The 16,572-nt window shown below is 37.3% G+C and overlaps 1 protein-coding gene across 2 annotated transcripts in view; it reads left to right on the plus strand.

Moving 5' to 3' along the window:
• ITGB8 (integrin subunit beta 8) overlaps nucleotides 1-16,572 on the plus strand; it is a 46,630-nt gene that overhangs the window by 24,345 nt on the left and 5,713 nt on the right. For both annotated transcript variants that reach the window (XM_015619281.3, XM_015619282.3), the window contains exons 6-13: nucleotides 1,235-1,393; nucleotides 6,013-6,108; nucleotides 6,195-6,284; nucleotides 8,814-8,948; nucleotides 11,825-12,227; nucleotides 13,413-13,638; nucleotides 15,175-15,278; nucleotides 16,376-16,539. In XM_015619281.3, coding sequence (XP_015474767.1) covers nucleotides 1,235-1,393; nucleotides 6,013-6,108; nucleotides 6,195-6,284; nucleotides 8,814-8,948; nucleotides 11,825-12,227; nucleotides 13,413-13,638; nucleotides 15,175-15,278; nucleotides 16,376-16,539 — 1,377 coding nt within the window. The remainder of the gene's footprint in view (nucleotides 1-1,234; nucleotides 1,394-6,012; nucleotides 6,109-6,194; nucleotides 6,285-8,813; nucleotides 8,949-11,824; nucleotides 12,228-13,412; nucleotides 13,639-15,174; nucleotides 15,279-16,375; nucleotides 16,540-16,572) is intronic.

Raw genomic sequence — 16,572 nt, forward strand, 5'->3', positions numbered from 1 at the left:
TGCTCCTCACAGGATTACTTAAAACTAAACAAGTCTCAAGGTGACAAAGTCAAATGCTGGAGTCAGGAGAAGAGTGCTGGAGGAGAATTTGGAATTACTTAAGACAAAACCTGTTTACAAATAAAATACTCCTTCTTTAGAGGAATGCTGTTTAGGAGTGTCTGAGGGAGACTGAAGTATAAGTTGGAAAAGACATGACACCCCTCTGTACTTTTTATTCTTGCTGGCTTGAGATACATAATCCCCATTCAGAGATAGTAGAGAGTGAGCCTGAGAAGGCAGCTAAATCCCTCTCCATGAAGAAAGGAAGGCAGACTGTAAGTCACAAAGTGGCTGAGTACATGGACTGTATTGCAGGCACATGTTCCACATGAGAATGGTAGAGATTCTGTGTCACAGGAAGGAGATAAAATGGAAGCAGTGAAAAAGAAGATGGAAGTAGCAAGAGAAGGAATAATGAAAAAGCATATGATGTGTTTCCTGTGTGCCTCAGAAATTTGATTATAATCAGGGAGATTAATGTTTTGAAAATACAAATTGTCATCTAAACCAATTTAGATGTAAGCTTACCCTGCTGCATCCTTCACATCCCTGAATTCCTGAAAGACATTCAGTTCACCCTTGAGGCTGCCGCTTTGCTATCAGTCCCTTAAGATGGTGGATAAATGTAGCATTTTGCTGCATAGTAAGGAATTTCTCAATTTGTAATTGCGTGAAAACCTTCAAACTTTAGTTTATTTGTGATTGCATACTAATGTACTTGCACAAAAATTTTGTAAGAAAAGGAAATTACAGTGTGTCAAGAATATAAAGTAATTAAAGTAAAAATAGAGCAGAGTTCTAAGTATCAATATGGATGAATGCATATTTACTGGTTGTAATGCTTCCTTGGACCCCAGAGGATTTTACAAACTGTAACAGTGACACACACAATGTGGCAGCTGTTACCAAGCCCACTATATAAAGCATAACTGGCATGTATAGTGGGACATCTTTCTTTAAAAAGCAAAGGAAATGGTAAATGGAAAAAAGCGAAGAAATTGGTAGATTTCAGATGTAGTACATTATGTCTATTTCCACACAAAATGCTTTAAATAGCCCAGTTCAATGCAGTGCTGCCAGGCAGTGTAATATCTGAAAGTGGTCTTCAATGTTAATTTTTCGTTTTGTTGTAGGTTATTTTAGAAAATAGGTAGCTACTGCTTTCTTATACCTAATTTTGTTTTCTTTATAGAGCCATATTGGATGGCGGAAAGAAGCAAAGCGACTGCTTCTTGTGATGACAGATCAAACTTCCCATCTGGCTCTTGATAGTAAATTAGCAGGAATTGTAATTCCCCATGATGGAAACTGTCACTTGAAAGATAATGTGTACATCAAAGCTACGAGTATGGTAAGGTATATGTCATAGATTTTGCCTTGAGAGAGGCAATGCAAAACTGTGTAAAGGAGGTTTTTAGACTGCTCTGAAAGCATTGTTTTTATTTCAGTTATTAGAACAGTATTTTTCCAGGTAGGCAAGTTGTGAAATGAAGAACTGGTCACTTGGCATGTTGGCATTCTTTTTGTGTGGACTAAACTGTTTTGGAGTCTGAAAAAAACAGTACACAGCAAAGGAGGATATGTTATTATTTTGGTGTGGGGTTTTATTAGCGTCTCATAAGAATCACACACATTTTGTATAAAATATAAGTAGGAAGTGTGTGGTGTGATATTTTGCACAAGTAGAAGCTGGTAATAGGAGAGTTGTAAAATCATACTCACAAGACAGAGACAGTGGCTATGATTTATGGTCAGACCATGCACAGGAGCGTTGGTTGAAAAGGCTTGGTAAGACTAAACCAGAGGGCATGCAGCATCAATGAGCTACTTCAGATGAATGGAGTAGCATTAAATGCATTCAGATTTCACTGTAGAAAGCCAGTGTGTGGTAATACACACCTCTGCAAAAAGTTGCATCAAATCTGCTGTAGCAAAATAAGGAGCCTTCAACATATTTTTTTAGCTTTCAAAATATTTTCTTCACTAATAGATAAAGTAGTCACAAATAACTGAAGAAAGGAATTTTTGCTTAAGAGTTGCTGGTTTCAACTTCTGTGGGTATTTTCTTAAATAAATATGAATTGTTTATTTAAGAAACATGCATCACTTCTTGATTGGGATGTAATCCCCAGAAAGCAGAAGTATGAGCTGTGGTACAATTCGAGCACAGCGTGTACAGCCTGTGTTCAGCCAGAGCCAGAAATGTGCAAGTGAAGTCAGTGAGGGCTGGTGTAAATGAGGTTAGACCTGAACGTAGTCCCAGCAACTGTTATTTACAAGGATAGTGAAGGAGCAGGAAGAGGCTCCTGGCTGTTGTGTGATCATGAAATACGGGTGGTTTCTGGGAAGCAGTGAGTGTTTGGGACCTTGCTGAGTGGAGGAGGGAGATCAGTGTGTGCTTACAGGAAGGTTATTTAGATTTCCGATTATCTGACGTTCTTGCATTCATATACTCCCTCTGTCACCTCTTGGATATTTCCTCACAGATGTCAGAATTTTTTGTTCCATTCTAATCAGTCCATTCAACTTATTCTACTTAGAGCAAATAATCCTGAAACTTTTCTTTCCCAAAGCAGAACATTCTTTGTTTTTCTCTCTTTTTAGTTTCCTAGTTGCAGTGTTATAAATCAAGGGAAGTTTGCTCTGCTTATTAAATAATTTCTAAAGGTACAAATATTTTTCTGGTGTTCAGGATTCCTTTAATAATAAAGATATTGTCTATTTCTGAAAAAAAAACAAAAAAAACCCCACTGTATTTATTTTCTGTCCAAATTCAGAAATTAATTTCTGTTGCAACTGGAGAAACTCACCAGTGGAAAATATAGAAAAAATTAATTAATTTAATTTTTCTTTCTAAGCAGCTATGCTGACTGAAAAAAGGTGTTTTAACTGATATTCTGGATTCTGGTTTGAAAGATCCTAATTTTACTGTCCTGTATGGAAAAAGGAATCTCCGTGATGACTACTATTGATGTATTTTGTGAAATTAGTTTTTTTAGCCACCCAAATGAAATTACCTTGAAAAATGCTTAGATCTGTGGTGGCATATTTACATCCATGTATCTTCTGGCTGCTAACCCTTTTTTTTTTTTTAATATGGGCTAATTTTTGCATGCCCACATGTTTACAGTAGGCATGCACTTAGTACTAGGAATTGCATTTTCTGGAGCAGATGTGATGACAACACAAAAGTGTCTGTGCTGGTTTCTAACTTTTTTCTTCTTATCCATGGTACATGTGATTATTTTACTTATAGATATCCATAATGAAAGTTCAAATGAATGAGTAAAATCAGGGAGCTGGGAAGACTATTTCATATTTAAATGAAATATCATGAAAATCTGTCAGTCTTTTAGGAAACAATATGAAACACAGTTTTAGGTTTTGTTCATATCAATACAATTTTGTTTGGCTGTGTTAAATTAGAGAGACTTCTGTAATCATACTGTTGATTCTTAGCTTTGGGTAGTCATGAGAAGATTGTATTTTGGCATATTTTTATTTCTTACTTGTGCCAGTTAAGAGAACTTTGCTTTATTTGTTTGAATAAGCTTGGCCTTTACATCAGAAATGTTTCCACTTAGACATTTTTCTGCATGTTTCTTTTTAACTTTTCCTAAGCAGTCAGAGAGAGGTCAGCAAAAAAAAAGCATGATAGGAAAGAAATCTAGTGTCTTTTAATTAGATCTGTGCTTGGTTAACTCCCTTTCTGAAATATTTAAGATTTGTATTAGTTATCTTCACAGCTTAACATAGGAGGTTAAAATAATAAAATGAATGATGTAATTAAAACAAGGAAGATGATCTAAAATTAAAGTACATTATTCTGAGCAGTAGTGGGAAGAGGTAAGATAAAAACACATGAAGTACATCAAGGTTGTCACAGCAAGCAAAGTGAGGCTCCATGAGTGACCACTGGTACCTTATGTCATCTCTATACATGCTTAAAACTAAAAAGCTAGTGTGGGTCTGTTGATGTTTTGGGCTTTGGTTTTTGGGTTTGTTTTTTTTAAACTCAATTCTAATAAAAAGAAACAGGAAGCTGGACACTCTAGACAGTTATTGATGACGAGTACATGGAAGTTCAGCCTTCCTTGTGAGCAGAGGTAGTCTGGGGATCCTGTCCCTGCAGCTCTTGTATGTCTATGGGTGTCATCTCTTGACTTCAGTAAGCTCCATCTGAATAAGTTTTTGTTTTATAAAGGCTTGGAAAGCTATTCGTGATACTGCCAATTCCAGAGTTCAGCTAGTAGGTGCAGAGTTGTTGAGGGGCCACTCTGCCAGAATTCAGACAGGTCTAGTATCATGTACTAATCAAGAAGACTGACTTATTTTGCCACCATCTCATGATCCCTTGATACTGCCCCTGTCATTCCCATACTTATGGTGCAGTGGGTATTTGCAGAAAATCTGTCTCCACTTGTGTCCTGGGACCACTTGTTGTGCTGTGATCTGCCAGCCAGTTGCACGTGGCCTGTGGGGTTGTGCAGTACAGTGGAGGCCCCACCACTGTGCTCTGTGCCATGGAGAAGGAGGGCTTAGCACTGTTCTGTAGGCTGCTTTCTCCATCTGGAACTGTAAGAAGGCCTGTTTAATATTGTGTTATCTACCTTTTGTCAGTTATCTATTATATCTATTATATTATCTATATCATCTTTTACCAAAGCGTTGAAATATTGGGAGAGTCGTATACTCTGACTGTGCCAAGAAAATCTCTTGTTCTCTCTGTACAAGGCTCTTTATAATGGTGCAATATGATGGAAAATGGATTTTACTACCTTGCATTACTTTGTCTCAGTTGTCTTGCTATTCAGATTATTGCTAGCAGAGCTGTTGACTTGCAGGGTGCCTTAAGTAACAAGGGACAATCTGAGAAGAAGGGGAACCATTCAGTGTAATAGACTGTGTTTGTGCAAGAGAGAGACAATATAGGACAGATGGTGAAAAATACCAGGAAAAGAAAGACAAAAAAAAAAATGTGGGGGATAAAGGTTGAAGTACCTGACATAAGTGGAGGTGTCCAGATGAAACCTCTTTGTAAGTGTTGAATTTACTTCTTGAAAATTATTTACTTAAGGCTGGTTAGTAAGTGGTGTTTTTGAGATACAGTTTGGTTTAGAGTACTGGAGCTGAAGGGATCTCACATAACCCAGGTGTACAAAGCCCACTGGGACCAGAAAGACCCCTTGAACTTCGCCAGATCTTGGATGGAGAGATAGCAACACAGCTCTTGTTCTCAAATCCATGTCAGATCCCCTCAATGAGAAGTGTAAAAAAGCAGGCCATTGGCACAGGACACACTGTTGTAGGTACTCCACCAAATAGAGCAATGTATTACTGAGGACAAGCATAGCTGTGGTTAAGAAAGTGTAGCAGGTTTTCATGGTGAGGACTGGAGTCATAAGTCCTTAGGTAGGTCTTGAACACGCAGAGGAGAGTGCTGTCAGTCGTGAGATAAGCATAGAATACTGGCAATGCCAGAACCTGATCCAGTGCCTGCACTTGATGCCAAAATATATGTCTGAGAATCAAACATTTTTAATTACCCTCCTTGCTTTTCCCAAAAGCACACCTCATCTCAGTGCTTCATGTTGGACTTTCTCCCTGACTTTTGCACAAGAGCCCACCTCTCATTCCCTGTTCTTCTAAGTGGACCATGGACCACATCATACCCATATTTCTTAAGCATCACACTCAAACCAACAAAATAGTACTGTAGAGTAAGTCCTCCCACTGTACAGCAGATCTTCATAGTTGGCAACAGATGAGCCTGGCTGATGCCCTGATGATTTTCTTTTTATTATTTTTTATTCAAATGGCTTCATCCTGGTTTTGGTGTTGGTCTAGCATTCTCTGTACATTTAGAAGTTAAGATTGAATTGGTTTTGGAAATCTCTAATGTGTCATATATGAAACATAAGATGTTTCCCTACTAATCTGCAATCTTCTCTTTACTGTTGTATTTTTCAGGAGCATCCATCTCTTGGGCAGCTCTCTGAAAAACTGATTGACAATAACATCAATGTTATTTTTGCTGTTCAAGGAAGCCAGTTTCATTGGTATAAAGTAGGTTAGAAACTTGATTTTTTTTTTCAATTTTGAAGGTGAAATATTTATCCTTAAAACTACATAAATTATTGTCTTTTTCATAGGATCTGTTACCTCTGTTGCCTGGTACTGTCGCAAGGCAAATAGAATCACAAGCAGCAAATCTCAATGATTTGGTGGTAGAAGCCTATCAGGTATGATGAGATTGGCAATGTTGTATGTAATATTTGTACATTTTTCATCTTTCATAGTCTGAAGTTTTAATTTCCAGGATCTTTTCTTCCATCTGAAGTCCACAAGGATACATTCCCTACTTTTCCTAATGTCCAGGTGGATAGGTGATACTATCTTACGATAGCTCTCAAAGTCCCAGGCTGTCAGGGTTTCAAAGGCAAGAGCTACTGTTCTTTAATTTCTAAGGGTGATTCTAAATATTCTGTTTTATTCTCTGCACCTGTTGCTATGTCACTTCAAAAGATGGTTTATTTATTTGAATTTTGGCACCTCAGATCTTTAGTTACAGACCAGACACTGCTGTCTAGGCACTATATAAATTCAGAGCAAAAACCCAATGCAGTATCTGGAGAGTTTTGCACAATAATTTATGGGAATTTTCAAGGAGGTAATTTGAGAATGGTGGATTTAGTGAAAAGCAGTATCTATACTGTAAAAAGTGGTGTAATAACTTGGGGGTTTGAGGCATGGAAGTGAAGAAGAGTTTTGATAGAGGTTTGGGAGAGAACAATGGAAATGGCTTTGTGAACTCTTGCTTGGAGTCATCAATTGAACGTAATAGTTTGGGAAAGAGACAGCAATAGTATGGGAAATAGCATAAAGTCATTTTCCGCACATGATTGACACAGAATGGCAGTTTGCAAGTGAAATAGGCATGTAGTTAGTGAAGGAAAGAGAGTATAAAAAGCTTTGAAAATGAAGCCAAGAAACAGACATTTGAGGTACTAGAGCATGGGAAGCCCATAGAGCATCTAAATGAATGTGATGTGTTGCATGGTTGAATGCTGTAAAGCTGTGCAGCTACTCACAAACATTCCATTTCAGAAAGCTGAAAACTCAGGTGTCACTTTTTTTTTTTTTTTCATTAGTTGGATTTGGGAGGCCAGAACTATCCATTTTACTTGCTTAACCACAGAATCAAGAAATTTGCTTACAGCAAATTTGCTATAATGAAGAGCCAGCCCCCGTGACTGTTCCCAGTCTATAGAGTGCTTTTGCACACATTTTTCTCACTGTCACATTAGAGACACTGGGAAAAAGGCAAACATATTCAAAAGCAGAGGAGTTTAGGGATAGTCAAATTGCAGACAAAATCTCACTGGTATTTTACTTCCTCTTATAAAGTCGAGAGATCTCATTTTGAATATGGAGATTTGCAGGAAGTTGCTGGCATAAAATTTTGAAAATTGTAATCCTTTTGTATGACAGCTTTACACTGTCCATCCTAAATGGAAACACAATTCCTACCCAGTGCAGGGCAAACATTCAAAGGGAGGAAATGAAATTTTATGAAACAATAATTTAGTTCAATAAGAGATTTAGTGGGACTTTCCTGGTCCAGCCACCCCCAGTTTGCTTTTGCTTTATTTTCATTTTTGAGACAGTCTTTCTTCCCATCATAGCCTTGAGATTCTTATCATAGTGTTAGGGGCTTTTTGATATATAAACACATGGTGAACATATCTTGAATGTGTTGCACTCTAGAAAAAAATAAAGGACTTAGGTAAGAAAATAAATTCAGTGTTGATATTCAGTGACAGTGGGCCTCTTGCAGTCTTGTTCCAGGCAGGGAAACCTTAGGCTTAGCTATGGAAAACCCTGGCTGAAAATCCCTGGCTAAAAAGCCAAAGATGAGTCACTAATTTTCAAAAAGTTACTCAGATAAACATGTGTTAAGATTTATATAATTGCATTTCCATTTGTAGCAGTAAAAATATCCCACTAAACTCATTTTTTAATAGTAATATGACAGGAATTCTGAAAATCCCTCTGTGCAATTTTCAGCTCATAAGTTTGTACAGAGCTTTAATAAATTTTTAAATGGTCAAGGAGCAATATTTCTTCCTTGGAGGAAGCAGGATTTTAGATCATGTAGTAAATACAAGTTACAAAGTAGTTGCTTTTTCATTATTTTTTATTGCAAAAATGCTCTAATGGGATGTGCCAATTGTTGGCTTATACAGTCTTAGCTGACTCAGAAAAATCAGTAAGAATAATCCCAATAGCCTTTAGGTCACCCTAAGGTTTGTTCAGAGAAAACTTTTCCAAGACAGATGCAAAATATCAGAAGTTTTTAAAGTCAATTAGGAAACTTTTCTGCTGGATAACAGTGGTCATATGTGTGTTTACTGTTGTATTTTAGGTGTGTGGCTAAAAGGCAGCGTTGACTCAAACAATGAGCAGTTTTTGTTGCTCATCGTTGTTCAAATTGTGAAAAATGCAGTCTCAAAACCATGTTATCAAAGCTGAAAACATTTTTATCTGGAAAACCTAATCCTCTTTATCAGAATTACCAGTTCACTGGTTGTGTATATTTAGAATGTAATTGGGTCTCTACATGGAAACAATGCTTTAATTCATTCCTTTATTCACACAGACAAGCTTTCTTCATTTTTCGTCAGACATAGGAGCTGTACTTGGTGTTAGTCACTAATGTACATTACATATTTTGAGATGCAATGCAATTAAAACTTGTTTTCTGGTTACAGAAACTAATCTCTGAAGTGAAAATTCAAGTGGATAACCAGATCCAAGGTCTTCATTTCAATATCACGGCAATCTGTCCTGATGGAAGTAAAAAAACTGGCATGGAAGGATGTAAAAATGTGGGATATAATAAAGAAGTATGTTGATAGTTCTCATTCTTCAAGAAACTGGGATACTTATTTTTCTGTTTGGTTGGGTTTCAATGGTGTGAAATCTTCTAGGGATTTACTTAAACTGAAAATAGATTTATGTGATTAATGATCACAGGCTTTCTATTATTCTCTGGGTTTATTTTTCCCAAATCTTACTTTAATTCTCACTAATCCTGTGGAACTAAGGCTCAAAGCCTTTCCTGAAAGCTAACGTCCATTAAAACTTTCCTTCTTTGTCCTCCACTGGGCACAACCACCACATCCATTGTGATGAAATCTGTACGTAAAGAGGTTGAAAGATAATCACCCAGTGGAAAAAAATGACTGGAATTTGTGTTCCTTGATCTGTACTAGATGTCACCTTTCTCTCTTCTTGCTTTAGTAGTCTTCCTGCACAGTCAGGGTTGTGGATGATTAGTTTATTTTATAAATCAAATTAATAAAATAATTTATTCTCATTTGAATTGGTGCCACTTACTGAATGAAACAGAGCATCATGCACCACGAAAATGCAGGGGAAGATGTCTGGCTGATGTAAAGAACATGGTTTTCTTCCCAGAAAAACTTCTCTGTGCCTTGATATATTTATTTACTTGCTTGGACTACTGGAATAATTCTTTTTGCTTGCCAGGAAGAGATCTGTGTTTCTAGAGAGCAGGGTCAAGGAGTTCTTTCCTGCTTGACATGTACATATGTCTCAGCTAGTGTGAGAAGTAGCTTGTGTCTCTGTGTAGAAATAGCAGAACAAATTAAATCCGTGAATTGTAATGTAAGTTTGAATGTATTTTATGATCTGAATTTTGTCTGGATGCTGCTGATTGTAGCTTCTACAGTTTACAGGAGATTTGCTGTTTTTATTCTTAATGCATCTTTTCTCTGCTGTTGGAGAAACTTGCTCCCTGGGCATGTCATAAGAAACAGGACTGGAATTTGTTCTGTTTAATGAAAAGAAAAATATTTATATCTGTTTCCTTTTAATAAAAAGCCAAGCCAGTTGATTGTAACAGATTGCATGTGGTCCTAAACCTCTACGGCTGTTGAAAATGAGCCATCCTTACGAGATTAATTTATTTTAACCGTAAATCCTTCCTTCAGTATTTGTTTACAGACAAAATGCTTTTCCTTAATTCTCACATTCCTTTCATTGTCTAATCCTTCTTCCTTCCTTTTCTTACCAAAACACAAAGTAGATTAAATTCTGGAAGAATCCTGTGGCCTCTTCAGGGTGCAAAACTAACTTTGGCTATTAGCAAGTGTCATGGTGGTGTAATTATTTAGTCACCACAGGTTTAATCTATCTGCTGCTGTGTTCAGAATCAAATTTCACGACTCATACGCACAACATGATTTTCCTTTCCCTCCCATTTCCCTGCCATTCTTCCAGTACTGTTCTGTACATGAAGATGATTTTTATTGGCAGGGCTCTGTGTTGAAGAGCACATTCCCTAGCTGCAGCCTGTCCTCCCATGATATGCACCTGCTGTATGAATCCATTTCTCTATAGCCACACTTTTGCCCTGCAACCCAAGGGAAGAAAGCTCAGTGCAGGGGGAGTGTGGGCTGCTGAGGAGTTATGTGTGTAGTGGCACATTTGAGAAATGAGAAGAAAAGCAAAGGGTGAGACAAAGCCTGTGTGCCCCCTCAATATGACATTAAGTGCATGTTTCTGCACATCATTCTTCTCCTGTTGTCCGTGTAGGCAGCCGCAGCCCCACTCGCCACAAAGCCACCATTGTCCCCAAGGGCTGCGTTGTTCTCGTGTGGGGGCGCAGCGGGAGGGAGAGACAGTGATGAGAGATGAATGGTCTTAGTATTTGTGGATAGTTTCGACTTCATATGTAATCAGTTTCTCGGGGTTTCTCCTTTTTTTATTTGGAAGTCTTTATTTCTTGGTAGTAAAGATTAAAGGTACTTGCTTCTCTTACGTTCTTTTCTCACTTTTTCCTCCTGGTTACATTTTCTTTGTGAGGAGACAAGAAAGAGTTGCTATATATCAGGAAGCTGAAAAAATTCAAAACCTTAGAGAGAATACCCTGTCAGAAGAGCACTGGTCAAAATTAAAAAGCCAAAAACCAATTGTGAAATACCGGATTGATATGTAGTGTGTCACACGTGTCAGAACTGTCAAAAACTTTTAGAAGTGATTGATGGAAACTCTATGGCAATCACCTAACTACCAAAATGATTGTTAGTCCTGTGCCAGGATTACAAAAAACTGTGGGAGCTGCTGCTGTAGATGCTGTCACTGCTGAGATGGTGGAGGATGGTGGTGATGTGCATGACATGGCCCGGAGTTAGGCACTGGGTCCACAGAATTGGGAAAAGTAACTGCTAACATGTGAGCCATTTCTGTGTTTTAGTGGGAGTAGCCAGGGCCGTTCAAAAACCTCTGTGGTTTCTATGTGCATGACCAATTCTGCAGCAGGACATTCATTATGATTCTTTTTATGAAGAGTATCTCTGTTTCTGTTAGTGTATTGTCTTGCTCAATCTAGTCCCAATTCTTACCTGAGTATTCCTGTGATATAACAGAATATACATATAAAATAATAGCAGGATGATGATGATATTTTTATTTCCATTTAATTTGTGTTAAAGTTTTGTCTTTTGCAACTATGCTTTCTTAACTTGAAAAGTAGACTTCTGTCAATCCCCTATCATTAGGATTTTAACTGTATTGGTGATGCCTATCGTTACTAATATATCATGTTTGACAAGTGACCACTGTGTGTTTTGCTATTATCACCTAGTGTGCCTTTATATACAGTATAAGATTCTGCTGTGTTTATGTGTTAAAAACTATAAGCAAATGTAAGCAAGAAAATAAGAATAATGTTAAATCCTTTTTTATTTCTTCTTAGGTGCTTTTCAATGTATCAATTGCAATGAAAGGATGCCATACAACTGGAGGGAGAAAATATGCCATACTTAAGCCTATTGGTTTCAATGAAACTGCCATTGTCAATGTGCAGCAAAGCTGTGCCTGCCAGTATGGAGACAGCACAGGGCACAAAAGAGTGTGGGCTGATGAAACTTCAGACAGCAAGCAGTCCCCTTGCAGTGACAATAACTGTAGCTCTAACAGAGACACGCTCCCCTCAGAGAAGTGCAGGCAGCACCAGGGCCAGCCCATCTGCAGTGGTCAAGGAAATTGCATAGAGGGAAAATGTTTCTGCCACAAAAACAAGCTAGGCAAGGTGTATGGCAAGTACTGTGAATTGGATGATTTTTCCTGCCCGTATCACCAGGGAAACTTATGTTCTGGTAAGTTGCAGCATTTATATCTATTAAAATTATATTAAATATTAAAATATATAGTATTTTCTTGGTTTGTTTTGTTTTCTGAGGCTACTGTACATGATGGAGCTGAAAACAATGATATAAAGCTGTCAATAACAAGAATTGTTTGTGCAGAATTAGTGTGGGAAATGTCCTGAACATCCTGTTAGGAATTCACAGTCCTGGGCTCTCTTCACCACAGGCATACACACTGTCTTCTAAATTTCACCACCATTTTCTAGTGGATACATTTATATTTTTTCTAAGTTTACCTATTTTAATATTTAAATCTCAAAATTCTTAATAAGTAATAATACTGATTTCTCAAATAAAAAAATAATATTATTCCAGGAAGTTAGTTGATGGATTTCAGTCTAATGGGAATATGAGATGCTGAGAGATTAGGAAGGGATCATAACTTCCAGGTGAGGTTCTGATTTTCTACCACCCTAAATCAGTCCTGTGGGAGATACAGTTGCACTTGATTTCAAATACTGGTATTAAAATGAATGCTGTAGGGAATACTTGCTTCAGAGAAGAGACTCTAAGTGAAACAGAGTTGTTAGAAATTCTTATTTTTTGTAGTCTGCTTTATGGTAGGGAAGAGGGAAAAAAAGAAAATAAAAAAGGAAAAGGAGAAAAAAGGAAATGGAAATGGAAATGGAAATGGAAATGGAAATGGAAATGGAAATGGAATTGAAATGGAAATGAAAATGGAAAATGAAAATGAAAATGGAAAGGAAGGAAAGAACCTGGCCTGTGCACATAGACTTTTTATCTTTCTTCCACTGAATCTTGCTGTTTACTTGAATGGAATGTTTTCTTGCTAAAGAGAAGTTTGTTTAATTTGCCTGAAGACTATTTTCCTGCTCATTGTGTAATTCCTAATCTCCATTGTTTTGATCCAAAGCAAAAGAGAAAAATTTAATAAAAGCTTTTAGAGTGACATCATAATAGCAACTTCTGCTCAGCTCAACAATGAACAGCAGCCTTCAGTATTGATCATGCCAGTAAATTCAGTCCAAGCTGTTAGCTTAAAAGCTAATTAGAAAGTCCAGGTCTAAATCTGTTCTGTTTAAGGTAAAGCACAAGCAATACAAATGTATCCATCTAAACTTTTTTTTCTATGTTTTCATGGAAGCATATGACTCCAGACTCTCTGTGTTGTAGGTAATGGTGAATGTGAAGGTGGTAAATGCAAATGCTTTGCTGGCTGGGAAGGTGATCGTTGCGAGTGCTCATCACAATCAGCAAAGCACTGCCTGAATTCAAAGGGCCAGATTTGCAGTGGAAGAGGAAAATGTGTATGTGGGAAGTGTGAGTGCACAGATCCAAGAAGCTTTGGCCGTTTCTGTGAATATTGCCCTACTTGTAACAAAGGCTGTGAAGAAAACTGGTATGTTTCTTGTGCTAGATTTGACTTTTTCACTCCCCAGTGTTGGAACATGAAGAAATATTTCTGCTTGGCTAGATGCTATATTTCTTACCTATTTAGACTGTAGGAAAACGGTACAATTCATGCTTGATACTCCTGTGTGTAGTTGGGTTCACACTGGCAACTAAGAGAAATGCATGTCAGCATCTGTTTTAACTTCTTCATATGAGGTCTCCTGGATAGGAAATAAAACCATAAATTTGTATTTTTAAAAATGGAAAATAAATCCTACTTTTGAATGTTATCAAGTCCAGTAATACTTTCCACATTTGTTTTTGCACACTCCTTGTGCTTCCCAGCTGAAAGAAAGAGGAGTGGAACTAGAGCAGTACTTGTGCATTGTCACTGCCATTGATCAGCAGAGCAGAGCAGGTCTTACCCAGAGAACAACTTTCTTCATTGTTCAGTTTCAAAACACTTAGTCTTTTCCATCCTAGTCTCAAAGCATGTCATTTTTCCTTACTCATGTAAAGGAAGGGGCAGTGTGCAGGTGGAAATGAGCAAGCCCAGGAGGAGAAAAGCTAGACCAGGCTCTCACTGATGCACTGTGTGGTCCTGGCACAGGGAGCAAATGAAGCCCTTTCCTTGGACATGGCTCTTCTGCACCCTCTCCTCACACATGCCATGTTCTGCATTTCACTGTAGCACAGGGGGTGAAAGATCAGCCTTTCATTGGAAAGGTCATTGTGCTCAAAACAGAATCATTGTTTGTTTGTATTTATCTCAATTATAGCTCATCTGGTGAAAATGCTGGAGGGCCAAGCTTGGCCACAGCTGGAAAAGTTGGTGCTAAGATTCCACTAGATAAAATGCAGTTAACCTTTCTGGCTTACACTTGTTCAAAGTCACTGTGAAGTGTGTGCCTTTAATAAATTCATAAGATGGCATATCTTCATTAAAAATTCAATTAGGGTTTTTCTGGGGGGTCTCTTGTGACGTCTGTCTCCTTCAGGGCTGTATAGAGAACATGGTAAAACTGAGAGCATTGCCTCCCACTTATAGTGCTCTCTCTAAACTGCCCAGCAGTGCAGACTTACTTAGCTTTGTCTTAGCATAGCATCCAAAAATTATTGACAAAGCTGTGTTTCCTCTACTTACCTCTACCTTTCAGTTCCAGTCTGCATCTGAATGAGATTGATTGGTAAGGAAAGACTAGACAGGAACTGGAGGCTGAAAGCTGAAGAAAGCTGGACATGAGCTGCACCCTGTGACAAACTCACATCACAAAAGGCAGAGCAGGGATTGGATGAAGGTGGCTCGAAGCCAAAGACATGTTTTAGTTTACAGCTTCAGACTATCTGGTTCAGAGTAGCATCAGAGGGATAAAATGCTGAGAGAGGCATCACATTTCAGAAAAAAAATAAATAAATGTCGTAATGTTTTTACCAACAACAGGAAAGCATTACGTGCAAGCAATACATCAGCGTGTTGATGCAATCTCTTAAAAGGCTGTGCAGAGAAAGACATAGGTTTTTGATTATAATTTTTATTTTACAGGAACTGTGTTCAATGCTATCATTCTAACAATGTATCTCAAGTAATACTTGACCAGTGCACAACCTCATGCTCTTACCTACTGCATTATATTGATAATACTTCAGGTAAGTAGCATTTTCTAGATAATTTTAGTAAGAAATTAAAATCTGTTGTGACTAGTAATTGAATTTGCCAATGTTAGAATGCCTTTCAGAAGTATATCACATTATTACAATAAAAAAGAAAGAAAGCAGGAAAAAGAAAAAAATCATTCATAGCTTTAGGGAAAGTAAAAGATAAATACTAACAGGAAATAAGATTGCCAAGTATTGCTAAGTTCAGTTTTCCCAGCTCCTAGAGAAGTCATGTCTAATAATGATGAATCCTGCCTGAGCAATGCTTAAAGAAATATTTATAAAAATTTGTTATGGCATCTGTATGTTTTATTACTTTGGACATGCTTATGTTATTTGACATTACCAGAAACAAGAAAGAAAGAAATAGAATGCTTACCTCAAAAGCAGTAATGTTTGAATGTTCCTTTCAAATATAAAAAACTGCAGTTATGAGGGCTGTGGAAGAATAAATCTTTTTTAATAAAATCTCATAAAGTTTAATCACTCTGTGCAGCAATAAAAATGCAGGTAAATGGTTACTTTTGTCACTTAACATTTGTATAAATCTTTTATATTACAGTTCATAAATGAGGAAACTAATTGTGAATACTTTTTTCATAACTTTAGTATTCAGGAAAGCTTAATAGTTAAATGTGTTGGTCTACCAGTAAGGAGAGCACTGGACAAGGATTCAGTAAAACACATTTCTTTCAAATTTTACCAGTGTTCTTCACTGTTGTCTTGTGAAGATTAAATTCTCTCTGCCCCAAACATCTCTAATATTTCATCCTCTCTACTTCAGCTATAAACTCACTCATCTACAAAGAATTTATGGTGGGCAATACAAAGCCTGAGTCTTGGTTCTGTAGATTAAAGGAATAATAGTCCCACTATTTTTCTACAATTGATCTTGATCTGAATTGTCTTTCTTGATATACTCAACTTTAAAAATTCACATATGACAACTTTTCCTCTTAATTTCCCTTAATTTAATTTCCCTTCATTTTTATTAGGCTTGTATTCCACTTATGTGACATTACTAAGCAGTGGTGGATATGCCTGTTCCGTAAATTAGGCTTTACCTTTGTGTTTTCCTTTCATTGCAGATTGTTTCTCTGGACGAAACTACTTTAGAGTCTTTTCCATAATCTTTATAGTTACCTTTCTGATCGGGCTGCTTGTTGTCCTCATCATCAGACAGATAATTCTTCAGGGGAGTAGCAATAAAATTAAATCTTCATCAGATTACAGAGTATCTACAACAAAGAAGGTAAATTTCAGATTTCAGAGCCATCATCTTCAG

This window comes from Parus major, chromosome 2 (genome assembly GCF_001522545.3).
Source record: "Parus major isolate Abel chromosome 2, Parus_major1.1, whole genome shotgun sequence".
Classification (NCBI taxonomy): Eukaryota; Metazoa; Chordata; class Aves; order Passeriformes; family Paridae; genus Parus; species Parus major.